Here is a 25,494-nt window from a genome sequence, read left to right as displayed (position 1 = left end):
TACTCTCACTCGTTTTGCATAAATGGTATAAGATATCGGGTGCCCTTGGCCCTACATGAAATGACTTCGGGCATTATGGGGTTGGGATTGTGAATCAGATTTGACTTGCTTTCATCAGACCCGCTATATTTTCGTAGCTAGATCAGTCATTATGAGATCAAGAATCATGCGCATGGTGCGCGAAGCTGCGGCTGAAAGCCAATGTCAGAGCCAAGCGAAACACACGCAAATTTTTGTAGAATAAATGCTTTCAATAGATAAAAATGTTCCGCCTATCTGCGGTGTATTAGACAAGGTTGCGATCGAGCTATATCATACCGATCATGGTCATAGAAATGAAGGGATCAAATGTTACTTATCACACCAAAAAATCGTGATTATGGTGACCTTACTGACTTCAAATCACTATTCCACTCTCACGAACTAATCGGATGTGAAGTGCTTTGTTGTTGACTGATCAGGATCTACATTATTCACCGCAGCACTCTGCGTCAAAACAGTAACGCGGACACGAGCCACTGAAGATATTTCAACTGGCGCATCACGATGGCAAAGGTTGGTCATAATCAATTGAGTTCATATCATTTCAGATTTGAATGAACGCAATCCAAGAATCTCAGATATAGGCAATGTACCGGCAGAACTGGTAGAGACCACTAGAGCCAATTGGGGAGGACACACATTCCCACGCTATCATTTGGATTGTTTATAGGCCAACAGGCTAATCAAAACTGGTAGCAGTATTTTTGAAGTGAAAGGAAAATCTCTAATATAGTGGTCAAAGTCTTACCTCTAGCTTAAGTAACATCGCCCCAATACTGTGACCGCTTACGACTAGGCGCACCTTTAGCTTTAATTTCCATTGGTGGAGAGGCAGGGTCGTCTGTTGAAGCGCGCCACCATTCTTGTGATGAGTAAGGATCGTGACATACAGTTCACACAGCTGTCTCGTCGAGACTGCTTGAGGCTATATAGAGCTCATGATTAATTTTTTCGACGATTGCGTCGTCTTTCGTACTTTGCAAAGTTGGGAACGAGTCAACGCTTTATACGAGCGTCTGTTCAGCGTCACTAGTTCGTTAAGCCTTTAAAATCGGAAATGCGGCGTGTTTCACTTATCCAAAAGACAAACATAGTCAAATAGTCATCCGTACCCTCGCCAGAGAGTGCCGATAAGAATGTTATTAAGGATTAAATACCAAAGTTTTTGCTCCAAGTAGAGAACAAATCTCCTATTACTGCTGCACTTAGCGCAGTCGGTGCTTCAGGGTCTGTAGGTGATAAATGCGCTGGCTCGTATGCATAGGTAAAGATGATCTTCGCACCAGCTCGGGTAGCGACTACAGACACTTAAACTCTCAATCACGACATGATGATTCTGACGAGAATTGGCGTTTACTCGCGCTTGCAGAAGAACATGTTGGGATTTTACAAACTGGGTCGTGATCTTTGATTAAGGGTTCGATATCTTTGTGAACACCAACGCGGAGATTTGCTTTGCTAAAAGTACCTACAACTTAATTCAAACAGCAAAAAGCAAGCGCCAGTAAGATGAAAACACCACAGCATAAAGCTGGCTGCTTGAGAGAACTAATATTTGAACAGTCGCTTAACCCTTCTGAGAATACGTTATGACTGACTGCTGTTCAAGTGTCAGCCTAAAGAGATCACACAGAGTCACGAGAACTTCCACCGGAGCATCGTAACGCAGAGTACGCGGCGTATTGCACCTGCGGGTTTTAGCCAGGTAATCCACACCATCGTTGATTTCTCAATCAAAAACCTTTTGTACAGGGATCTATATCAAATGTAAAAACCTACGGTGGGCTGTTGCAGAGAAGGCGGGACGGCGCCACGGGGTGTGAGGTATACACAGATGTTGTGAGGCGACTCTTTTAAGACAGATGTGCCGAGTGGGGTCTAGGTGGCCGTAATTTAAGACATTAAAGAAAGACGACGAACAAACTGGGCTCATACGTAGCTAGATTGGTGACATCACTTTTGCACTTGTGGAAGTGAGGTAATTTAGAAAGTGGACTGATGCCATTCAAAGGCAAAACAAACGGCAAAAACTTAGAGATAACTTTACCATTTTCCTTTGCTTAGGAGTCGTCATGCCTTTACATTACATTCTGTTTTTTAGATCATTACGCAATCTCCGTGAAAATGTTGGATATATAACAAGTTTTGTTTTTAGCCAATCATGTGAACTAAACTAAAAAGTGAAAATGAGCGACGTCGCGCAAATACTTGGTCTCGCCGGACCGCAGTCGAGCGCTAATGCAGCCGTAGCAAATGATCTAGATCAGCTCAAACCATCAGGTGCATCTCCGATGGTGCGCGGAAAGCTGGTTGATGGAAATGGTAAGCAGAAGAAGCTAACGGGCATGCAGCGCGAGGTGCTGGAACTGCTAGAGAGCAGCCACCGTGCTAATCATGCGCTGTACCAGGGATTTGGGAAAACAAGTCTCAAGCAAAAGTGGCAAGAGAAGAAAAACTCGCCGGCCGTTAAATGGATTCGAAAGTCATTTCGGAATCCGGCGCGCGCAGGATTGGCAGGCGAGGGTGAGGACAAAGGGTTGACTCTCTCACACTGGGGAAAAGCTCACGTAGAGCAACCCGATTATGTATTTGCCAGATTTAATGTTAAAAGTGAGACGACGAGCTACACAGAAAAGGAATACGAGGCCGTGCTTGCGCATCATGATGACCCAAAGATGCAATGGAGTAAGGAGGAGATGGATCTATTAATGAATCTATGCCAGCGTTATGATTTACGGTGAGTAGTCAAAAATCTTGGTTGCTAAGAGACTTTCGAAGAATTTGATGAAAAAATTGATGTTGGTATGCTCAGTTGGGTCGTTATTTTGGATAAGTACAATGCAAATCCGATAAGTAAAGGTTCAGCACGATGTGTGGAGGATGTTAAATACTGCTACTACGAGACGACGCGATTGCTTGCTGCATACAGAGCGGATAATGAGAAAAACAAACAAAATGCTGCTGCGGCAGGAGATTGTACTAACACAAATTCAATGAACACTCCCGCTGTCACCGAGGCAGAAGTTGGCGTGGGTGCATCAACCTCGTCTGTGTCCGCCCTTGCTGTGTCGGAGGGCTATAAATTCAACATTGACTATGAAAAGCAACGCAAGAAACAGCTGGATCTTATCTTTTCTCGAACCTCTGAAGAAGAAAACGAACTCCAACGACTCAATGATGAACTTCGTAGTGTGGAGCAGCAGCTCAAGAAAGTGTCAGTTCGAGTAGATCCTAAGAAAAAGAAGGAACTGGCTGATGTTCCATATGAGATAAAGCGCACGCTTCCCACAGGGGTCATCTTGAGGAGTTCGCTGCTAGCACTACCACAGCAAAAGCATGCGATGAGTGCAAAGCTTATAAAAAAGCTACAGCTTCTGTTAGACGAGATGGGGGTGCCTGTTCGGCCTATGCCGACCCAAACAGTGTGTGAAACATTCGACAAGTTACGTCAAGACGCTGTGGGGCTGCTTTCGCTGCGAAAACATTTGAAAAGTAAACAAACTGAGGTTCGAACGCTGAGCGAACGCTATCGCGCGCTTACTGGCAAGGAGTACAAGCCGATCACGACTCCCATCACAATATCCGGTAGGGTTTCTGTCTTGAGACTGAATCGTCAATTTTGCTGACTTTCTCGCAAATAGATCATCCAGGTAATGCTGCTATAAGTGACGGCAGTAATTCAGCAACAATTACGGCTATCTCACACACAGGTGCGTCATTCAGCTTTTTATTGTATAAGCTTACATCTTTAAAGACTTATACTGACGTTGTTGCAAACTTTACAGGCAAGTCGTCCAAGCACTCGGAAAAGGTGATTCGTGCAGCCAAACGACGCAGCTCAAGTGGCCATCCTGGTCTTCCTGCTAAGCGCAACAAGAAAGGACTACATTAATTCTTGGCTGGGCTCACTTTGTTTATCTCTTTTTATCCTGCTGGACACATATGACTTATAAATCTGACCATGTATCAATACTATTATGTTGAGCTGCGTCTGATGTCTGAGCACAGGATTCTATCTATCCATCGGATCTACGGTGTTATTTTTGATCGTAGATCATTGACAATATGGGGGAATGCCTCTTTAATTTCTTTTCTTTGGGGCCTTTTCATCTTTTCTCCCTCTTTTATTCCCTATTGTTATCTTTTTGAGCCTAGCCGGCTCTGCCATCATTGACTTGAGATAAAACCAACGGTGGTGAACTCACAGGGTCACATACCGTCGCCGATTTAGTAGTATGGGTGGAATCCACGACCTCGACCGCCACGAAATCCTCCTCGAGGTGGTCCACGTCCCCTACCTCGTCCGCGTCCACGTCCACGACCTCCTCTTCCTCCACGTGACATGTTGTATCCTCGAACATTTAACCGCTTTGGGGTGACCTTTAGTTGCCGACCACGGAACATCGTGTCGTTTAGTAGGAGCGCACTCTCCACTGCGTCATGTGAAGCGAATTCGATATATGCGTATCCCTTTGGCTGGCCTGTAAATTTATCGCATAGAATAGTCACGCGGTTTATAGTGCCGCAAGATTGAAAGAGTGCCTGGAGCTCTTCAGGCGTGCTGCCGTAATCCACCTGACCAATGTATACGGACGTATCGTCTAACTGTGACTGGGCATTTGCTGCGGCACCTGAAGCACTGCCACTCATCTCGTTTAGGCTCGAAGCAGTATTCTTTCCCATTTGAGACTCTACTTCCGACTGCATCTCGCTTAGTTTAGCTGCTTCTTCCTCCATCTCCTTCACGCGACGCTTCATGTCCTCAATCTCCGCATCAACAGCCTCAGCAGACTCTGCAGGAGCCACAACGGTCTTGTTGTCCGCATCCATCGCACCAGAATCGCCAGCTAAACTCACGGCCTCCGCTTCAAGCTTGCTCACGTCCACTGCTTCATCTGCCATTGTCACTTGACTTACTATTTCTATATGCCGCCTTTGTAGCCGAATCTACTATGATGGAGGACAGGCTATTTATGTAAAGTTCATGTACACACTATGAGTTGACCATGGCAGCACTCGAGCCGAAGGAGATTGAGGCACTGTTGGCGACTTGGGATGAGGCTACGGCGCCTGTAGACGCTCGAGAGAGAGAAGATCCATTGTTGTTTGCGTCTGCACCAGAAATTGTTGCTTTGTATAAAAACCAGCAGCCTAAGCAGCATGACATAAAGGCCATTAAAAAATTTAGTCACCCATGGGACCACGCAGACTTTTTGGCACGAGTCAGTAGCTTCTCTATCGCTACATGGTTCGCTAAGCCAGAAATAATCAATGCATTTGAATGTTCCCGTTTTGGATGGAGGAACTCTGGTCCCGATATGCTGTCCTGCATTTGGTGAGAGTAGTTTGTGGAAGACGAAGAAAGAAATGCTTGGTCTGACTCTCACATCTGCAGTTGTAAACAAATTTTGTGTTTCAAAATTGACAACAGACTAAGCGAATCCGGTGTACTCAATGTGGCCAAAATATTTGCCCAGCAGCTGATCACTGGTCACACATTGCTTTGTCCATGGCGAGGCAATCCATCCCCGGTAGCATTCACGATGGTGAGAAGAGACTAACACAATTTTGCGTTGTTGTTGATTATAATTGTTGATACTTTATACAGCTGCCGATAGCATCCAAGCGTCAAGTTTATGAAGGTTTTATGGATCAACTGGAGAAATTTGTGGCACAGATGCTTGAGGACGCTGAGCTACTGAAGCTTGTTGGAAACATAAAAGTTTTAGATGAGGTGACAGACAAGATATTAAATGAAGTGGCCGCTAGTGATGACAGTAGAAATGTGTTAACCACGACAACACTAGCATCAAAGCTGTCGGCGAGTATTTATCTGCAAAGGGATACACCAGTGAGCCATGAAGTATTAGTTAACGCTACATTTATTGTTGGGTGCGGATGGCAATCAAAAGTTATGGACCATGTTGTCTTATTAAAGTGCGGCTTTTGTAATCGACATTGGCAAGCTTCTCCGGCAATCACTAGCAACGAGAATGACGATGATATGTCTGAACCAAAAGTAAAGCGCTTGAAGCTTGCCACATCAAATGCTGTTGATCTACTTTCGCAACACCGACAATTTTGTCCCTGGATTACGGGACGAAAACTAGCTGGAGCTGATGAAGTTGGACATATAGATCTAAAGCTGTGGGAGTTTGTGAGACTACCGGGCTGGCGACAGTACGCTCAGGTTTGCTATGTTGAAAAACAATGTGTTGACTTCATAGTAACCCAATTTTTTTCAATAGTGCCTCGAACTCCTCAGAGATCCAGATGATTGCTCCCTCGTAGCTGATGATTCGTCGAATATTAAAAAAATCACACATTCTGATCCTGCTGTAATGTTAAGGTCGGTGCAGGCTGTGCTTGGCCTTTAAGAACTTGAACATGGTTTTAAGTAAGCAAAGATTGATTGCTTCCAAGCAAACTAAGAATAACTTATAATAACTATGCGTTTTTTTCGCTCAATTAAATAGAGATTGGGCGCTATTTTTGGCATTATCGGCTGCAAATGAGACTGCAATGTAAATAGACAATTAGTGAGATGATAGAGTGACCGACCAGCTTGAATTTATTGCGTTACTTGTGTTAATATCAACTGCACGATTTCTACTTGCTATTAAATTGGCAGTCTATAAATATGCCAATGGTCGATTAAGAGTATAACGTGTCGAAAATAATATCTTCTTGTTCAATCCGGCCCAGACATAGCTTTTGTATTTTGAGTCGCCTTGTCGGCCTTACGAAGCTCCGCCGCTACATAGTCGCCTTCGGAAATCTGCCAGCGCTGCATCGAGTCCTTAAAGATATAAACGCCCGTAAAAGCACCTAATACAACTGCAATGCCTAGATCCATGAGTGCGGTTGACCGACGTACACGTGGACGGAGCGTCATACCATCCTTCTTCTTGCCGAAGAGCGACACCATCGTTTTTTTTGCACTCTTTCTGAAAGTAGAATCATGTTAAGTTCGATTGAACAAACATTCCTTCTTATATGTTCTGGAACGATCGACAAGTCAGTATATAAACTTCAAGCTGAAGGAATATATTTATGGTTATGTGCTAGAAGTTCTTAGATTCATTCGAGCTAACTTTTCCTGCTGTTGTTTGTTAACGGCATAAACTAAAATGAAAGACACACAGTGTTTCGGCAAGTGGTAGATCATCCTGTTTTAAAAGAATAGAAATTCACAAGTTTAGATCATATTGATCTGACAATGAAACTTTTAGAAACTAATAGTTTTTGTTTTCGAATTTGAATTTGTTAATCTAGATTTACGTACAGAGACAGTAGTGATGCAAAATGTGAGCGAATGGTTCTCAATGGCCTTCAATTGCAAATTTGCTCAAAATCGCAAAGGTAACGAATATAAAAGAATGCTGCGTCTAGCACCCGCTCGCGTCGCTGCTTCTACCGCTTCTAAGCGCATGTTTTCGGCTGCCGCTGGCTCTGAAGTCATTGGTATTGACCTTGGAACGACCAACTCTTGTGTAGCTGTAATGGAGGGAAAGACCCCACGTGTGATTGAGAACTCGGAGGGTGCACGTACAACACCTTCCGTTGTAGCCATTCTAGACAATGACGAACGACTCGTTGGCATGCCTGCTAAGCGTCAAGCCGTGACTAACCCAGAAAACACATTTTACGCTGTCAAGCGTCTTATTGGTCGCAAATTCGATGACAAAGAGACTCAAGAAGTATCCAAAGTTGTATCATACAAGATTGTCAAGGGAAACAATGGCAAGGATGCGTGGGTTGAAGCCAAAGGCAAGAAATACTCGCCTTCGCAAATTGGATCCATGGTTCTCACTAAGATGAAGGAGACTGCAGATGGATTTCTGGGTAAGCCTATTACCCAGGCCGTTATCACGGTTCCTGCGTACTTTAACGACTCACAGCGTCAAGCTACTAAGGATGCCGGCAAAATTGCTGGTTTGGATGTGCTTCGTATAATTAACGAACCCACAGCCGCTGCTCTGGCTTACGGTATGGACAAGGCTGACGGCAAGGTCATTGCTGTCTTTGATCTTGGAGGTGGTACCTTCGATGTTTCAATTCTGGAGATTTCAGGTGGTGTATTTGAAGTCAAGTCTACCAACGGTGACACACTACTTGGTGGGGAAGACTTTGATGAGGAATTGTTGCGTTACCTCGTGAGTGAGTTCAAGAAAGAGACAAGCATAAACCTATCAGGTGACAATCTCGCTATGCAGCGTCTACGTGAAGCTGCTGAGAAAGCCAAGCGAGAGCTTGACGGTCTGGCTCAGACGGATATCAGTCTGCCGTTTATTACCGCAGACGCATCTGGTCCCAAACACTTGAATATGAAAATCACCCGTGCCACCTTTGAAAAGTTAGTTGGAAAGTTGATTGAGCGTACTATGGGTCCGTGCAAGAAATGCGTGAAGGATGCTGGTTTGAGCAAGAGTGATATTAATGAAGTTATTTTGGTTGGTGGTATGTCCCGAATGCCTAAGGTGCAGGCGTCTGTAGAGGAATTCTTTGGCAAGAAACCCTCAAAGGGTGTGAATCCAGACGAAGTTGTAGCTATGGGTGCCGCAATCCAGGGTGGTGTGCTTCGTGGTGATGTAAAGGACATTTTGTTGCTCGATGTGACGCCTCTCTCCCTAGGTATTGAGACACTTGGTGGTGTGTTTACCAAGCTGATCCCACGTAACACTACTATCCCCACAAAGAAGTCCCAAGTGTTCTCAACGGCTGCAGATTCGCAGACACAAGTGGGCATTAAGGTATTACAGGGAGAGCGTGAGATGGCTGCTGATAATAAATTGCTCGGCAACTTTGACTTGGTTGGCATCCCGCCTGCCCCGCGTGGCGTTCCTCAGATTGAAGTAAGTTTTGACATCGATGCGAATGGAATTGTAAATGTTGGGGCTCGTGATAAGGCTACAGGCAAAGAGCAGAACATTGTCATTCAGTCGAGTGGTGGTCTGTCTGAGGCTGAGATTGAAAAAATGGTGGCGGATGCAGAGGCGAATGCTGCCGCTGACCAGCAGCGTAAGGAGTTAATTGAAGCTAAAAACGACGCTGACTCTACAATTTACACGACTGAGAAGACGTTGAAAGAACACGAAGACAAGATTGACGCCGAACTGCTCGAAAAGGTAAAGACTGCTCTTGCTGACTTACGAACGAAGGCTGAGGGTGATAACACGGAAGACATCAAAGCAGCTCTTGAGGAAGTGCAAAAGATGTCAATGAAGATTGGTGAAGCTGTATACAAGTCGCAGCAGGGTGAGAGTACTCCGAGCGACGATAAGAAGGACGACAATGTCCACGACGCCGAATTTAAGGATAAGAAGGATTAGGCCTCTACAGTGAATTGACAGCTTTTAGACGATGGCTATGATAGTGTCTTCGTTTACTTAGTATTTTTGATGCTAATATTTTTTATATCATGAAGATACAAAAGACAATGATGATATCATAGTGGCATACAAATACGCAATGTATTTATGCGATACAAATTGCGCTGATTATTGTCTTTCGTACCCCACGATCAAACACTTTCAATTTTATCTTTAGCTGTTGCTGTATCACTGGTTGATGGCTCTTGACTCTTTTCACCGCCTCCTTCATTCGTCTGTTCAAGACATAGAAAACGATCAGACTTTTTTAATTTTTTCGTGTTGTACTTCTTCTCTCACCTGGTCCACGAGGTCTCCGATCGACTTCTCCAACTCATCGATCCGTGATCCCATTTCATCAAGTGCACTATCATGACACCAGCAAATCGCACAGCTGTATAGTTAAGGAAACGTGATATAAGACTTGCACATTTTATCAAAGTCGCTGAATCATAAGTAGGTAAAAAGGATATTTCTTCCGATGATGGCATCTGACATCTGCGCAAAACGCGATTGCTTTAAAAAGCACAATAACAGTGATTATCTCACACTATAAGAATTACACTAGCACAATTACAACTAAAAGAACGTACCATTTGCTCCAACAAACTCTGAACCTGTTGCAGCAATATAGTGTCATCGATACTCAAGAATAAATGCCAATAAAAGTGATGTAGTACGCACAAAAACCGAAAGGTCCTGAGCATCACCCGTAGGTCCGCCGGGCGTAGAGCTAGCGTTGCTATTCTTAGAAGCGTCCGAAGAGCTCTACATCGTGTTAACGATTCGTTGGATCAAGCGTCTATCTTCAGTTAGTGCAGACAATACGCTAGGGGCGCACCATTTTTCCAATCGTTAAGTACCTGCATCACATAACATAGATACACACACCTCTCATATTAAAAGACCTTCCAAACAAGATTACAAGATTTTTCTAAGCAGAATTTCAGTGCTATTATCAATATATACCAGATTTTATAAATGTGGGACATGGAAAATAATACTATAAACTCTGCATGTATTAAAAGTCGATCGGTGGAGAAACTTGAGATTACTCACTGCATGTACGCCTGCCTGTATATCCACTTCTTTGATAGCATAGTGTCAATCCTTTCGGAGTTGAAATGCTTTTCCAGTACTGCTTGCTGATCCAGATCATTAGCATTTCAGCCAATCTAACGTTGAAGCACTTCGCTTAAGGCATCGCCTGAACATATTCTGAACAATTTGAGTCCTCGAGTGAATTCGTGAGCTTAAGCTGCAGTAATTGCAATTATGCTCGTACGCTTGACTCTTTTTTAATGAAGAAAGAGAACTTTAGTAAACACCTTTACCTTATGTCCCGCTTTTGACAAAATTGTATGAAGTCTCGATGTTGTCATGTTACCCATATACTTCTCTTAAATTTAAGCTGACTTGTCGATGTAGCGGCTAAATTAAGATTCTATGGCGTATTTTTATCAGCCCGCATGCCATGATAGCTATCATTTCGGATGAAAGAAACGATGAGTGATGATGGAAGAGGTTCAAGTGATAATGAATGTCAAGATAGCGAAGACGAGAATTTAGAACTTTGTCAGCAAATTGAACGAAATGGAGATCTCATTGTATTTGAAAACACGCTCAATCGAAGTAATAGTGGTGAACCTAGTGCTCAAGAATCAAGTCCTATTCAAAGCGAACGAGAACATCAAGAATCCCGCGATTTTGCTGAAAAGGTCGATTTCATTTCAAGTCAAATAACACTTACGACATGCCAATCTGGAGATGAAATACCGATTGAGCACCTATCAAGAATTGAAATAGAGAAGAAGCAGTCACCGCTTGCAATAGAACCGTGTGAGAGCCCAATAATTTGTGTATCAAATGGCGATTCTTATCAGAACGTAGAGTCAAAGCAGATCGGGAACGATATAATCCCTCAGCTCTATGAGGGAGATGGAGAAAACTTTGACGATTGTGCTCAGCATTTGACTTCACACCACAACACATTGTTGAACTCGCCAATCCAGACAACTTGCGAGATTCAAGATGATACAGTAGCTGCTGTCGACATAGCACCAGTGAATCTTAACCACAGTGTGTTGTCGTCAAATGAAGAATTGAAAAAGTCCACATCTCTTTCAAATCAAGTAAAATCGGAAGTAGCTGATCGTGATACTACTTACGTCAAACATTCCTGCGAAAACTTGCCACTAGAAACAAACAACGAGCCGCCCGATTTCAGCTCACTTGCAATTGCGGAAAAGCAGGCAACATATACAGTTGATTTATTGTTCCCCGTCGTTTATGAGAGCGCCGGCTCCATAGAACTTGCACAAAAGACGAGTACAAATCAAGTGATTGCCTCCTCTAATACATCCTTGCCGACTTCAAGCGAAAAGCCTCAAAAGGAGGATAGAAACATCGAAAAACATTTAGCATCGCGCTTGGCAGCTCTCCAAGCTCGCCTTGATCTCGCTAATACTAACTTGGCAAATGCAACACGTACGTTTAAGCTTCAACTTTCGATAGCTGAAAGTGATTGCAAGAAATTATCGGATCGAAATGCTCGCTTAAAGACTCAGAATTCTGTCTTGACTACGACTTTGCAGCGGTCGACGGCTGAATTAAGTAAATTGAAGACTGAAAACGAAATTTATGCTGCTAAACTCCCACGTTTGCAGGCTGAATTGTTAAAAGAGACGAGTGAAGTAGATGAAACTCAGGCACAATCATTGCAAACACAAGTTGCTATGGTACAGTTGAAGGCGCGATCGCATGTTTTACAGACGCGAGTTCATTCGATTGAAGCGCAGAATAAAAAATTGACATTACAATTGCGAGAATGTCAACAACAATTGAAGCGTAAAACTTGTGCATTGCAGCATCAGATTGAAAAGACAAAGAGCATTGAAATTGATTTGAATGAGTTGAGGATTAAGTTTTCACGAGAAAAAATGGAGTGGAAAAATCGATTCACAACTTCATTGCAACGGTTTGAATGTGAGAAAAAGAAGCTTGAAAATGAACATGAAGCGAAAGAGAAAAAAACGATTTCCGAGTTGAAAAGAAGAGCAGAGAAAGCAATTAAGCAGCAAAAAGTTGCTGAAGTTTGTGCAGATGAATTACGACAACAGCTGAAGCAGTGTAAACATGAACTTGTGTGTGCTAGTGATGCAGTTCAACAACGTTCAAATGAGGTACACGATATTCAGAGTTTTTTGCAAAAGGCTCATCGAACGGAAACCAGACTACGACGTGACCTATCTGACTTGAAGTACAAGCTTTGCTTCCTACGAAACGAGAAGAAACATGACATGACATATCATAAAAGGATAGAAAATCAGCATAAGATGCTCAAACACGAACTTTCCAATGAAGTGGTATTATATGAATCTGATAGCAGTGATAAAGAAGACGAAAATCAGGAACATGAGTGCTGCAGTGCTACCTGCTTTTCTGTTAAGTCTTCACCTTTAGATCGCAGTAAATGCTTGCAACTTCAAGGTCAAGTGGAACACTTGCAGCAAGAGCTTCGACGCTTACGCTGTCTTCATTCCACTGAGTTGGAAGCTCAGGGCTCCGTTCTGGATGCGTTATTACGCTGTGCAAAGGGGAACTAGACTGACTATGTCTATGCTGTCGTAGATTATGGAAATGTTGCACTGTGCCGAATCGAGTCAAACATTCGCTGGAGCGAGCTTACTCTTCTGTATGCTTCGTACGCTTCACGAAAACCGTCACCATAAACCGGAGACGTATCGTGTTTAAGTTGATGCATGTAAAACTTTCGCAATCGACTTTCGTATGTACGCTTCTTCAACTCGTCGCTCTTCATCATTTGTTTGTACTTTAAAAACAGATAACTCATCAGTTGACAAATGCCTTCTTCGACCTGATACAAGATCAGTTTAATGTCAGTCTTAAACTTCGCATCACTTTATGCCGTTGTAGTACCTTGGGAGGAATTTTGTCTGGAAAGTTGTCACTAAGTTTGATGAAGGCGTGGGTGGCTTCGTGTGCCAGGATTGATGCTGTAAGATCGTACGGCAATCCGTGCAGAATTAAAATGGCGTTCACCGAGCGGGTCTAATCCAGAATGTCATACACTCGTGAGGTGTTCTATGCGATGAAGTATTTGATGAAATCTACAAACCTTTTCAATGGAGACGACGTGAGGAACAGCTTTTTTACCAGAGCGAACCATGTGTTGGATTTGAGAGACCTCTGAAAGGCACAAACCACGAGTCACATGGCCTTCAACATGCGTTTTATCATTTGCTAGAGCATTTGTCTTTTTGTGAGCGTTGCATTGCTCCTTAAGAACAGAAGACTCGACAAGATAAACTGGAATCTATCAAATAAACACAGATTCTTAGTAAGACAGTCATTGAATTGAAAGAGCTGACATACCTCCGGAAGAGAAATGCCAAGATCGTGCATGAATTCCCACACTTCTTTGACCACGTCCCGAGCCTATAGCCACAGAATAGTATTATATGATATTGCATCACAAACGTATAGATCTGTATTATCATATACCTCATTGGAATCAAGAACCACGTAATTGCAGCACTCGCAGCATATCTTACGGCCGTCACTAAGTCTGTGAAATTCTCGTCCCGGAACAACCGGCTACCACATTCCAGTAGAAACAATCAGCAATGTAAATATTTTTAGAACCATGGAGACGAACCTCAACACGCTGGCAACTGCAGCAGCGGTCACAATTGTCATGTTTAGCACAGTATTTTTCTCCTCCAAAAGGCATGACCTGAAAACAATTTAAGCTCAATACCTTTCCGATCAAGATGTCAGATACCGAAAATTCTAACCTTAAACGAGATCTTTTGTGTGCCTGGTTCGTAAGCAATAAAGTCTTCGCATACATTACATCTGTGCAGAGTAGTTAGAAGTCATTTGTAGATGCTAGTTAGCAAAAGTGTTGAGTACCGCGGATGAAAGAGCTGCTTGTAACATTCATGATGATAATGTCCCCCATCCTTGACTTGAAACTTATTCGTTGTAAAGTTACCATTGCAAGCAGTGCAACGAAAACAGTCTGGATGATAAACTTTACCATCAACATTCACACGTTGTCCAACCCTGTACACATCAAAGATTGTAAGTCCAAAAATTTCTTCTTTAAACTTTGCATGAACGCACTTAATCTCGCCCTTGCACCCTGGACATATCATAATACGAATAGAATTGCACACTTCACAAGTGGGTGTCAAACCATTTGCGTTGTAGAATGTGCAGGTAGAACAGTTCCAGCCACCCGAAGTATGCTTTGTTCCATTGGAGTTGATACTGTGATTTAATTTGACATTCGTATTGCTACTATGATTTTCATTCTGCTCAGGGTGGCCATTGATCGATGTTTTGGTAAAAGTTGTTGTCTTATTAATAATCTTTGGTTTTGGAGCACACTCTGGATGATAATTACCACCATTGACAATCTGAAATCGACTTGGCAACGGACGTTTACATCCTGTACAGCAAAAACAGTCTGGATGATAAGTCTTGCCATTCACATTCAAACGTCTGCCGTATCTATTACCACAGGCAAAATATAATTTAAACGATTAAAGAGAAGAAAACAACAGCCCTCACGTACTTGATCTCGCCCTTGCACGAAGGACATTGCAGTACACGAATAGCATTACAGGCTTCACAATTGCCAGACGTGTCATTATTATTCACTAGAGTGCAGTGCATACAAGTCCAGGTCATGTTATCAATAGCTTGCGAATTTAATACTGCTGATTCCTTATGGACAAGTCTTTGGCGATATAGAAAACACCTTACGATTGCTTAACTTACGGATCAGTACGAATCCCCTAAGATAATTTATATAAAAATCAGTCACATACGTCATTTATAACTAGATCAAGTAGGGAAAAAAATAAAAAAAGGACCTGATTCCGTGCGAATGCCGAGAAGATAGCGTAGCATATTCAGAACCAGACAGGCGATTGAATGAAAACGTTTTGTTTATCTTACGGAAAATACACGTCAGATCCTTGTTTTGAAGAATAGCCATAAATTGTATCCTGGCTTTTTAATGATCTTGGCGATTTCGATGCACATACGAATAGAGCGCCAAGTTCGATATATTTCGTAAAAGGAAATTTTAAAATGACAGAGTTCGGTTCGACTGCTTTGCAAGAAACTCCTTGTTAACTGTAATGCGACAGACAAATTCTTCCAGCTTTTCCTAACTCAAAAGAATGTGCGCCAATTGTCCAGATACCATACCCAATCTCGAGCATGAATTCTGTGTTTGCGAGTACAAGCTGCCTCCTCACCGATTGCGTCATAGTATACGTAATTCGCACTGTTGGTACTCTGATCTAATCAATATTTCAGCCATAATTTTAGTGCAAAGCGTAAAACTCAATGGCAAAGATAGTACGACATGTCTGATGACTCGTTTCTCGGGTTCTCTAAACGGATAAGAGTCTGAGCCAATTACATAAATAATCCTCTTTAAAAATTAGCGTTTTTGCAGGCAACTCGTAAGGTGGCAAAAATCTAATCAGTTCTCATCAATATAATCCTGAATACAAGTCTTTCAAAGGCTATAGACCGTAAAAAATTGTTCACTGGAAGCTTAATTCTTGCTGCACCTCTAAAGGTCGATGCTTTTTAGCAACTCACTACACGCGGTAGCAGCTGTTGTCACTCCTTCGCTTATGTAGGTAGGTAATTTTCCTTGAATGTAATGGATTGCTACGTTCTAATTTATTTGAATGACTCTCTGTTATACATCGCTGAAAACATCAAGCATCGACGAAGTGTGGGGCCTTAAAAGCTCCCTGACATCGTCGCTAGTCAAGCTCGCCATTTACATCGGCGTGTGCTTCCAACCAGAGTAAGCGTTGTGTTGTGTGTTCAACCACCAGAGTAAGCGTGAGATGATTCGCAACATTAGGGAGCCACTATGCGTGAGCCTCTGAAGCAACTTCAGTATTTAGCTTTTTAGAGCACCCATACGAAGGGAGTGACGATCAGACCATTACCTTGGACCCGTGCTCGATATGAAAACAGACGAGCGACCCAGAATTGTTTTTACGTTAGTAGATAACGTAAAAACAATTCTGGTTCGCTCGAATCTACGATCATTATTTGTTGATTACGTTATCTACTAACGCGTAATCAAGTAAGGAACTGAATGTCGCCTTATACCGGCAGACTTTGTTTTTCGCCGGCTTTCGTACTTTCTTGTCTGTGAGTTTGAATGGCGCGAATGGAATGAGCACATTTACGAGTTGCTCCTGCTGACGACATTTCTAGTAGATCTTCACGCCTCGAGGTGAATATGTTCAAAACCGACACAAAAGTATTTTCCGGCCGCACGCCCATGCCTTGACAATTGCGGATGCAATCCATAATTCGTTGCCGAATAAGTAAATTAAATTTTTCGCTCTTTCTCGATTGGGATAAATAAAAGAACATCATTAACAGTAGTGACCATTAACTAAGCAGTATCTATCGGTCAGATATCAAATGACGTGAGTGTTGCTACATATGTTTCGTTTTTAAGTCGGGGGACATAATGTCTTTGATAGGGCAAACAGAGAGCACGTATGATGTAAATAAGAGCGCCGAACTTCGTCAGACTGTTGAACAGCGAAGTGAATGTGCTTTATACGAAAGAGTAACCTGTCGGTGTCAACAAGTCTAGCACATAATACTTTGGTATTAATCTTACGGACATGGCTGTAAAATTTGCAGACTTTCTTCAAATGAGCGAGCCCGTCAATGGTCTGAGACATGTATAAACGCAACATGACCCTGAGTCAGACTGATGCTCGAGAAGCACGAGCGCCTGATTGATCGGTGCGGTGACCCACATTTCTCTGTTACGGCTTAGACAAACCGTACTCTGACATCCGCTAGACATTCAAATACTGAAAGGAACTACCGTGCTTTTAGATTTATATCGATATAGGGATAGACTTATGCAAGCCATATCGATTCTGAAGAGTTGCAGATTCAAATGTCATCAAATTGTGCTGTCAGCTATAGCTTTTAAAAGAATCGAGGCGGGCGCTCCGAAAGCGGGGCAATGCCACAATCCGCTGCCGATAAAATCCCCACATGGACCGACCACACAGCTTTATGATGCAAAGTTGACGCCTGTGTGGTTACATAAAGTCAACATCGAGTTGCAAATTATGAACGAAAAACAAGTTACGCAAATTAGGGGAAGCACAAGAGTCGCTATTATGCGATTAACAAAAGTCTCTACCACGATAGCGCCACGATCGGCCACCGCTAAGGAAAACTTTACGTGTGAATATCTTAGGTTATCATTTGAAATGTGGACTTGAATCAATCAATAGCTGACTGGGACTTACTCCCTTTGTAGCATTAGAAATAATGTTTTTGGTGTCACGTATGTGGTCGAGTAGACCGAAGTTTAATTTAGTAATTGTCATATTCTTGCGTACAGAATATTTTCGAAGCAACTCGAAGATATCATTGCATTCTGAGAGTATCGTTCCTATAAGGATTGTGAACAAACGATGAGCGGTCCGTAGTATGCGTGGGCTGATAGCCAAAACTAAAAAAGGCAGTCATAGTTTAAATTTGGTTTCAGCGTGCCTCAGACCAAGCTGAATCCAGCCCTGGTGAAACGGCTCGCTCTCAGATATATGGATCTCACAATTCGGGATATTAAGAGCTTTAATTTCGAGAAGCCAAGCAAAGTTTTGGTTGATTTGAAGATCATATAAAGCGAGCTCATTAAACATAGGAAGGAGCTGGTTTCCGCTTTTGTGAAGCGTCCGAGCACATAATCTGTGCGTTTTGATCGCGAAAGTAAAAAAATGACGCTTTCTATGCGTGAGACTCCGATGCATGTCGAACAACAGCTTCTACAGCGACATTGTTGTACCGAAAATGCTTTAGTTTTATAGCTAAGGTCGATATCCGACTCATTAGCATCATAGTGCGTCGATCCTCCGATATAATCCATGAAGTAATTGTCTTCCAGTTGCGTTTTGCTCAAAAAGATCGTGCCTTGAACCCAAATTTTAGGATCGAACAGCTAAAATGCGTAAACTTTAAAGAAAAGCTATTTCTAAGTTCTGAAATTTAAACTTGTGATCCTGCCGCATGACGTACGAATATTGTATCCACATTCAATACCTTTGATGCATCCGCTCATTATACACCGCCATGCGTCATATATCCGGAAATTGTCAATCAAGGTTAATTAAAATGGAACTGAAGATATCTGTTTCTCTGACTATACTAAACAATCTCGGTAATGCATAGAGGGAGGCTAGCAGTTGACGTATTATTTTCCAAAGTCCCGTATCCTCATCCGTGATGACACCGTCCATACTCCATCGAATATTTTGCTTGGTATAGCTGAACTTGGCTTTGCACGATTGTGACAGTAGTGCAAGGTGTACGCACACCAATATATATTTCGTATCCTGTTCAACCGAACACAGCATCAATATTACTAGATGTGTTTTATCAAACTCATAGACAGCAAGTCGTAGTCATGGTGTTTATCTCCGATGAGACAAAAGCTGAATAGGTACAGCCGGCACCCAGTGAGTAGTAATGATGTAATAGATAAGAGCAAGCTAATGTCGCAACACCCAGAATTTATTCTCGTGGAGTGATTAATACCGCGGTCCCCTACGCAGATTCATTTTGAAGACAGGCCACTGTATGTTGCGATTGCACTACTGTCGGGTCATCCTGACGCGCTCGCCATTTGGAGCATTAATGGCTCACGGGGTGTGTATATACTGCTAATAAAATTCCGGGGAGGTCTAAGTCTTCCCATATACATCCTAAGCAGTAGCTTCCATCGAGCTTGAAGAGCAGTCGCAAAATAAAGCAAGACGATAAAATCACCGTGCTGGAGTGGTCAGCAACTAAAGAGGAGATAATTATATTATTGCATACGAATGAGTGTATTTTCAGAAACTCGCAGTGTCCTGATGAGAAGAATGGGACGAAATTTCTTGCTAATTATCTTAATCACTTTGTCAGATGTATATCATAAGGATGGGTCTTCGTCATGACTTCCCACAACATCTTAGAAGTCTGGTAATACTCGGGCTTAGCTTCACCCATGCTTGCTTCGTACGTCGATGAAATTATTTGACGTCGATTTGCTAGATGAGCTCACGGCATACCAATTTCTTCTTCGGCATTTTGATATAGAAATTCAACTTCATAAATCCAGATCTACTTGTACACGTTCTCATACCGAGTTTTGCTGCAGATCTCCAGCAGCAGCACGTGGTTTGTCACATCGATAGCAGCCATTGCTGCTTTGATCCAGATAAACTCCTCCAACTTGGCATGCAACAGCTCAAGAGGATAGACCGAATTGCGCGTTCTACAAAGACATTTGTTTGGTGCGTATTTAAAATCGTGGAGTGCTGTTTGACGCCTCAATCTTCAAAGGAAATCTTTGGCAAATTGCATTTGATGCATCTCCTGAGACCTTCGTTAGCATTCAGCCTGAGAGATAGACTTCAAGCTTTCATGCATCTGCTAGATTCGACCACAATCGGCAGCAAATATTTTCGGCTTGTCCACGAGTCATTTTCTCTGGGGCTACAGATGTCGAAGTAGAGCAGCTTGAACGTGTCATAGCAGCATTGGTCAAATGCCCCAAAATCGGCTCTGCACCATTTTTTTTGCTAACGGCAGACAGCTAACTATGAGGTACATAGGCGTCCAAAGTCATGCATGTGTTAAGCATCTCGCGTAGCACGTCAGTCAATGCAAATGCTATGCAGATCAGCATCAACCACCACCATCTCCACGTAAATAGAAGAGATGGTGCTTATAGCATGTATACCACGTTGCCAAGCTCCATTGAACAACCACTTGATGTGCGTTTTTGTGCGCCGCCTGCGTGCTGACATCGCTATACATCACTTGGAATCGCAAATCATATATCTGCTGCAAAGCGACGTAAATTGATACATCTCGTTGCCGTCCGGCATAACGATTCCCTTGATCATGATTTCGATACTCTGGTAGCGAGCGACAATGATACCGACAGTTACTTCCACTTTGCTTTCATTATGCTGTTCAGCAAGTTGGGTATGATTTGATATCGTAGATGTGGTGCTTTGCACCGCTCTCGATGGTTTACGTGCAGTAAATGATAAAAGTCAAAAGTTCACATTTCATCAGAAGCATAAAACGCCAGAAGATCGTCCGTAGGCGTAATCAATACTTTGCAGTGATATAATTAATCCACCAGCGCAGAGCTTAGAAGAAAAAAACGCTTGTACAGCCTCACCAACTTTGTGCTAAATTTTGATATGAGCAGCAGAGCTGGAGATGCTGATGTAAGATGTTCACATCATAGAAATTGTCAAAAAGAGTAGGATCTGGGAGTATGGCTTGCACGGACCTTTTTATTGTAGTCCCGCCCATAAACTATAGTAGATTTGCAGAAATCAGCGAGTCCATGCCATCTCTCTTCCTTTATGAATGTGTGCAGAACGTTGAAGCCACTATTCAGGGAGCATGCTTTTGTCAGATTTCTATTTCAAGGTAATAGCGTGGAGCTTGGGTCCGTGATGCTTGAACTCGTCTTTTTGTTCACAATATAGCAAACCGCTTCGTCAAGAGCATGCATCGGCTTCACGTCGCGTTATTGTCGTCACTTGTCGGTGAAGACTTTGGCTGAAAGTCTTGTGCAGCAGGCATGGTGCATAATTTCATATCCTAATTGACACCAAAAGGTCTAAGGCAACGCAAAAGTAAATAGGTGCGAAGGAAATTGTAACCTCCCAGAGAGGAAAACTGACGGGGAGAAACAGTATTGTATAAGTGTATGTGTTATCGAGGTTGACACCATAGTGATGCCATCCAATCACTAACACATGACTAGAATCCAACTCGTGCTCGCATCAACGTACCAAATCGGAGTAGACCAATGATGATGTAATCGCCAAATGTGTAGGTAGGGCTAGGCTCTATCGCTCTGGCATGTGGCCAAGCATGACGTAAATACTGATAACTTAGCGGCGATCTGTGTTAGCTATAAATATATAGTTTCGCCATACACTAAATCTACATTATTACTCGAATTTTCAAATTCGAGTAATAATGTAGATAGTAAGGTAATAATCAAAACGGTCATATATAAACATGTTGTCGCCCAGCGGAAATACATTCATTGACAGAAGCACTAGCACTTCACGTCGGATATCCTGACATCTCGTCAAACTACCACTTCAAATGTCACATGTCGAACGTACAGCTTAATGAACATGCAAGATAATGTAATACCACGTCGTTCATCGTACACATGAAATCAACCACGAAGACTTTAGAAGTTCGAGCTGATAAATGAGCGAGCAAATCTTGTTGACGTTCCCCAAGAGGCTTGGTAGAGCAACAAGGCACAATGATGCAGTTCTTGTTTATAAGTAAATTCTGATCGCTTTCAGCACAGTATAATTGTCCTCTTATTTTCTCGGACAGACGTCTCAGCGTTTGCTCCAGCCTAATCTGAAAAGAATTGGATAGATCTCACAGTCTCAAATAACTAGCGCGTCGTATAGAAGACTTGAATTTTATTGAAGGGTGAAATATGCAAGGTAGTCAATCTTTTGCGTACAACTTGCAAACTCCTCACACTACCGCTTTCTTCAACTAGGCAGCAAATCCGTTGTCGCGAATGACATTGCCGAACCAGAGCGCTGATTTCTTCGGCGTCCGCTCCATGGTTTTGTAGTCGACCCAGTGTAATCCAAAGCGCTTCGTGTACCCCTCAGCCCACTCATAATTGTCGATGAAAGACCATGCAAAATAGCCACGAACATCAGCGCCTTCAGCCATCGCATTGTGCAAGCCTGTCAAATACTCTTTGTAAAACTCGACTCGAAAGTCATCGTTTTGCGCCTCTTCCTTCGTACGGTCCGGCCACGCGCAGCCATTTTCCGTAACCAGAATGCCATTTGAGACCTCGTAGCGTTTTTGAATCCAGACCAATAATTTTTGAAAACCCCAACCAACAGCATTCCACCCCATGTCGGTGCGTCTCCACGAGCTATCAGATGTCAGCTTTGTGCCTTCATCAAGACTGTAGCTACCAGTGGTATCGTTTGGTGGTGGAATTTTGGCTTCATAAGCATCAGACGGTTCTGTGTAGTTTGTCCCATAGTGATTTAAACCAAAGAAGTCCGAACTACCTTTCAATAGTTTTTTCTCCTCGTCCGTAAATCTTGGTAGACGTAATCCACATCGATCTTTCATGACTTGAGGATAGTCTCCTCTGTAGACGGGGTCAGCAAACCAGCCTAGAGAAAAGAGCAGCGAGCGTTCGGCAGCTTCTTCGTTCTTAGCTTTTTCCAGTGGATCATCTGTTGGCTTTGGTTCACGCCAATCGCAATTCAAAGTGATGCCAATTCGACCGTTTTGTACAGCCTGGAATTCATGACGATAAGCATCCACGGCACGTGCGTGAGCCAGTAGTAAATTGTGTCCTGAAATGTACGCTTCAGATTGGGGATTGCATTTGCGTCCTGGTGCGTGAACACCATTGCCATAACCCAAAAATGCTGAGCACCATGGCTCATTTAACGTTAACCAATTCTTAACACGGTCGCCAAAACGTTGGAAACATACGCGAGCGTATTGCGTAAAAGCGTCTTGAATAAATCTCCCACCAAGCCAACCGTCATACTCGATCTGCAGAGCCAAGGGCAAATCCCAATGGTACAGCGTAACGAGTGGCGTAATGTCATTGGCTAGCAATTCATTGATAAGATTATCATAAAATTCAATCCCTTCTTCATTCACCTTGCCAACACCAGCAGGAATAATTCGCGGCCATGCAAGTGAAAGACGATAGAATTTAAGTCCCATCTTCTTCATGAGTTCTACATCTTCTTTGTAAAGGTGATAATGGTCAACTGCCTTCTCACCTGTATCTCCGTTCACAACCTTGCCAGGAGTGCGAGAGAAGGCATCCCAAATGCTATCACCACGTCCACCTTCATTCACTGCGCCTTCTACTTGGTACGAGGCTGTTGCCGTACCCCAGATAAAACCTTCTGGAAATTTCAAGTCTTTGGACATGGTATCGTTACTTTTAAATAGTTGAAAAGGAACTCAGTGGCAATATGCGCTGATGGTCTGGCTAATGAGACAATGAATCTCCGGAAGATCTAAATGATTAGCGGGTTGTTGGACAATCCAAGAAATACGTTCTTGAAGATTGATGTAGTAACGGGTACGTACGTAATTCCTACGGATTTGCGTATGCATTTTCGCAGACAGATCATGAATGAATGTAATTAATAAGCTTTTTAAGTCAGTTTTTGGTTAAATGATGAGCTTCGTCGTCCGTAAAAATGACATATTTCTGCATTTAAAAGCTTTTATTAGCAAAATTGCTTCAAATCAAACTGAATAAAAGTAAAATCCACACATATTTACGGGATATCGCTACGTGTGGCCAATGTAGACATTAAAAAACACCACCGTTTGACAATGGTACCTCATGTTACTTCTTGGAAAGTGCGATCATAAGACGACGTACCCATACGTGATGTGCCAATTGATAACCATCGTGGCGTACGAAGTGACTCTTGTAATCCAAGCAGCCACTGTATTTGCAGCAGTCGTGAGTTCTATCGCTAAAGACGTAATCGTTTTGACTAAACCGTTTGGAAAGATTTCTCGTATTTTTCATCGAACAATCTCACGTTTATGCTCTACTCAGCTCGACAAATTACAATGTCAAAATATTCGACTCTAGTTCACCGCTGACGCTATTTAGTTACGCGGTGCGTTTAGTTCGCGTAGTCCCACGTTTTGTCTTTCTTTCATGACGTTATCGGACAAACAACAGCAGGAATGATTGACTCCTGTGAATAAACGAATCGTGATCAAAAATCAAGTTTGCATTGCAATGCGAGAAATCTGGCAATGACTAAAACGAATGCACTGATTGAAAGAGGAGCTGCAATAATGTCGGAGTCTTCCTCCAGTTAGATCTCTCAGGGACAAAGCGCTAATTCATCTTCACATCTATTAATCTCGAACCTCAAGTGACTGTTGTTACAAGCTCAACAATCCGCTTCGACCACATTCAAAGACACTGGGTGATATTTACAGTGCACTGGCATTTCACCTGTAGCAAATGGTCTGATTTACTTAAATAGTGATCAGGCCACTTCATTTTATTCATAAATACCGAAAGTTTGGTATTGTAAAATCTGTTCGCTACTGTATTGTGATTCAAGTGTAAGACAACAATGCAATACTTAATCCGTCTTACACCAAGATGTCGACCACGGTGAGCTTTCATTCTTTTATTTTTTCAGGCACTGCGGAAAAGCGGGCAGCCACTGTACCTGAAGTCTCACTCCACCCACTGCACTCTGTCTTACCAGTCCCTCGGCGTCTGCTTGCATTAGTGCACAGCCCTTCAATGCATTCTTGAATCTGGAGTCCTCTCCTTATAATTGACCCAGCACGTTCTACTGCGAGCGCAATCACGCCGACTCTTGCCCAACCGTCACGTTGTATACGTTTCGAGCTGTCTGTAGTTGGTCGCGCGGTGGTGTAGAGCACTTATACGCCTATGAGTGCAGGTCTCTCACTCATATTGATAACAAAACAATCGCGAGAAAGTCTTCCTCCAAGCGCTTTCTCAGGCCACAGGATATCACTTCTCAGGTCTTTCCTGAGGAAAGAGAAGAGAATGTCGAGGAACAGCTTGGCTGTATCCTCATCGATAACATTATCGCTAGCTACCTCGATGAATGTAACGGCTCACAAAGTTCAAATTCCGATATTACCGGTCGCATGTTCTAAGAGATCAAATATAGATAGGCTGTCTAAACGCGCTGCCGCATGCAGTGAGGCTTAACCCATCGACACGTTTCACACATGCGCATATACATGCTTATTCGCTTACGTATACATGTTGGGTCAGTTACACGATGTATCCACCAAGCAATATGTCCTTTCTCTTCCAAGATGGACTCCAAAAGGTGTCAAGTGCCTACTCGAATAACGGGATTACACGTACGCTGGTACAGGGGTGTGTGCCACATGAGAGGGGCATGGTCTGACTGCGCTAAAA

The 25,494-nt window shown here is 42.9% G+C and overlaps 12 protein-coding genes across 12 annotated transcripts; 5 read left to right on the top strand and 7 right to left on the bottom strand.

Moving 5' to 3' along the window:
- Window positions 1-2,228: 2,228 nt before the first annotated feature.
- PHALS_07620 (hypothetical protein) lies at window positions 2,229-3,934 on the top strand (the record flags this gene model as incomplete). Its single annotated transcript, XM_024721121.1, has 4 exons — window positions 2,229-2,779; window positions 2,855-3,627; window positions 3,684-3,752; window positions 3,828-3,934. 4 exons carry the CDS (start codon window positions 2,229-2,231, stop codon window positions 3,932-3,934), a joined length of 1,500 nt encoding a protein of 499 aa, XP_024586252.1.
- A 520-nt stretch (window positions 3,935-4,454) lies between these two features.
- Window positions 4,455-4,944, bottom strand: PHALS_07619 (polyadenylate-binding protein 2; the record flags this gene model as incomplete). The annotated part of the gene is made up of 2 exons (XM_024721120.1): window positions 4,455-4,475; window positions 4,552-4,944. 2 exons carry the CDS (start codon window positions 4,942-4,944, stop codon window positions 4,455-4,457), a joined length of 414 nt encoding a protein of 137 aa, XP_024586251.1.
- A 104-nt stretch (window positions 4,945-5,048) lies between these two features.
- On the top strand, window positions 5,049-6,419 carry PHALS_07618 (Uncharacterized conserved protein; the record flags this gene model as incomplete). The annotated part of the gene is made up of 4 exons (XM_024721119.1): window positions 5,049-5,377; window positions 5,438-5,588; window positions 5,651-6,232; window positions 6,291-6,419. 4 exons carry the CDS (start codon window positions 5,049-5,051, stop codon window positions 6,417-6,419), a joined length of 1,191 nt encoding a protein of 396 aa, XP_024586250.1.
- Window positions 6,420-6,733: 314 nt separating this feature from the next.
- PHALS_07617 (uncharacterized protein) lies at window positions 6,734-6,970 on the bottom strand (the record flags this gene model as incomplete). The annotated part of the gene is made up of 2 exons (XM_024721118.1): window positions 6,734-6,870; window positions 6,940-6,970. The coding sequence occupies 2 exons, from the start codon at window positions 6,968-6,970 to the stop codon at window positions 6,734-6,736; spliced, it is 168 nt and encodes a 55-aa protein (XP_024586249.1).
- Window positions 6,971-7,340: 370 nt separating this feature from the next.
- Window positions 7,341-9,374, top strand: PHALS_07616 (chaperone dnak; the record flags this gene model as incomplete). Its single annotated transcript, XM_024721117.1, has 1 exon — window positions 7,341-9,374. One exon carries the CDS (start codon window positions 7,341-7,343, stop codon window positions 9,372-9,374), a length of 2,034 nt encoding a protein of 677 aa, XP_024586248.1.
- Window positions 9,375-9,565: 191 nt separating this feature from the next.
- PHALS_15252 (Heat shock factor binding protein) lies at window positions 9,566-10,009 on the bottom strand (the record flags this gene model as incomplete). The annotated part of the gene is made up of 4 exons (XM_024721116.1): window positions 9,566-9,649; window positions 9,714-9,775; window positions 9,887-9,929; window positions 10,007-10,009. 4 exons carry the CDS (start codon window positions 10,007-10,009, stop codon window positions 9,566-9,568), a joined length of 192 nt encoding a protein of 63 aa, XP_024586247.1.
- A 909-nt stretch (window positions 10,010-10,918) lies between these two features.
- On the top strand, window positions 10,919-13,018 carry PHALS_07615 (uncharacterized protein; the record flags this gene model as incomplete). The annotated part of the gene is made up of 1 exon (XM_024721115.1): window positions 10,919-13,018. The coding sequence occupies one exon, from the start codon at window positions 10,919-10,921 to the stop codon at window positions 13,016-13,018; it is 2,100 nt and encodes a 699-aa protein (XP_024586246.1).
- A 26-nt stretch (window positions 13,019-13,044) lies between these two features.
- PHALS_07614 (hypothetical protein F444_20985) lies at window positions 13,045-15,441 on the bottom strand (the record flags this gene model as incomplete). Its single annotated transcript, XM_024721114.1, has 12 exons — window positions 13,045-13,290; window positions 13,353-13,484; window positions 13,552-13,749; window positions 13,809-13,871; window positions 13,938-14,030; window positions 14,092-14,169; window positions 14,231-14,291; window positions 14,349-14,501; window positions 14,562-14,951; window positions 15,016-15,100; window positions 15,177-15,238; window positions 15,317-15,441. 12 exons carry the CDS (start codon window positions 15,439-15,441, stop codon window positions 13,045-13,047), a joined length of 1,686 nt encoding a protein of 561 aa, XP_024586245.1.
- Window positions 15,442-16,228: 787 nt separating this feature from the next.
- On the bottom strand, window positions 16,229-16,763 carry PHALS_07613 (uncharacterized protein; the record flags this gene model as incomplete). The annotated part of the gene is made up of 2 exons (XM_024721113.1): window positions 16,229-16,339; window positions 16,587-16,763. The coding sequence occupies 2 exons, from the start codon at window positions 16,761-16,763 to the stop codon at window positions 16,229-16,231; spliced, it is 288 nt and encodes a 95-aa protein (XP_024586244.1).
- A 2,853-nt stretch (window positions 16,764-19,616) lies between these two features.
- Window positions 19,617-19,890, bottom strand: PHALS_07612 (uncharacterized protein; the record flags this gene model as incomplete). The annotated part of the gene is made up of 2 exons (XM_024721110.1): window positions 19,617-19,770; window positions 19,823-19,890. The coding sequence occupies 2 exons, from the start codon at window positions 19,888-19,890 to the stop codon at window positions 19,617-19,619; spliced, it is 222 nt and encodes a 73-aa protein (XP_024586243.1).
- A 2,162-nt stretch (window positions 19,891-22,052) lies between these two features.
- Window positions 22,053-23,480, bottom strand: PHALS_07611 (beta-galactosidase; the record flags this gene model as incomplete). The annotated part of the gene is made up of 1 exon (XM_024721109.1): window positions 22,053-23,480. The coding sequence occupies one exon, from the start codon at window positions 23,478-23,480 to the stop codon at window positions 22,053-22,055; it is 1,428 nt and encodes a 475-aa protein (XP_024586242.1).
- Window positions 23,481-23,838: 358 nt separating this feature from the next.
- On the top strand, window positions 23,839-24,705 carry PHALS_15243 (uncharacterized protein). The gene has a single exon (XM_036407267.1). The coding sequence runs from the start codon at window positions 23,905-23,907 to the stop codon at window positions 24,160-24,162; it is 258 nt and encodes an 85-aa protein (XP_036263507.1). The 5' UTR covers window positions 23,839-23,904; the 3' UTR covers window positions 24,163-24,705.
- Window positions 24,706-25,494: the final 789 nt, after the last annotated feature.

Source organism: Plasmopara halstedii, assembly GCF_900000015.1.
Source record: "Plasmopara halstedii genome assembly, contig: Scaffold_3120, whole genome shotgun sequence".
Classification (NCBI taxonomy): Eukaryota; Oomycota; class Peronosporomycetes; order Peronosporales; family Peronosporaceae; genus Plasmopara; species Plasmopara halstedii.
The sequence above is the reverse complement of the archived record's forward strand: the minus strand, read 5'-3'. Positions and strand labels throughout refer to the sequence as shown.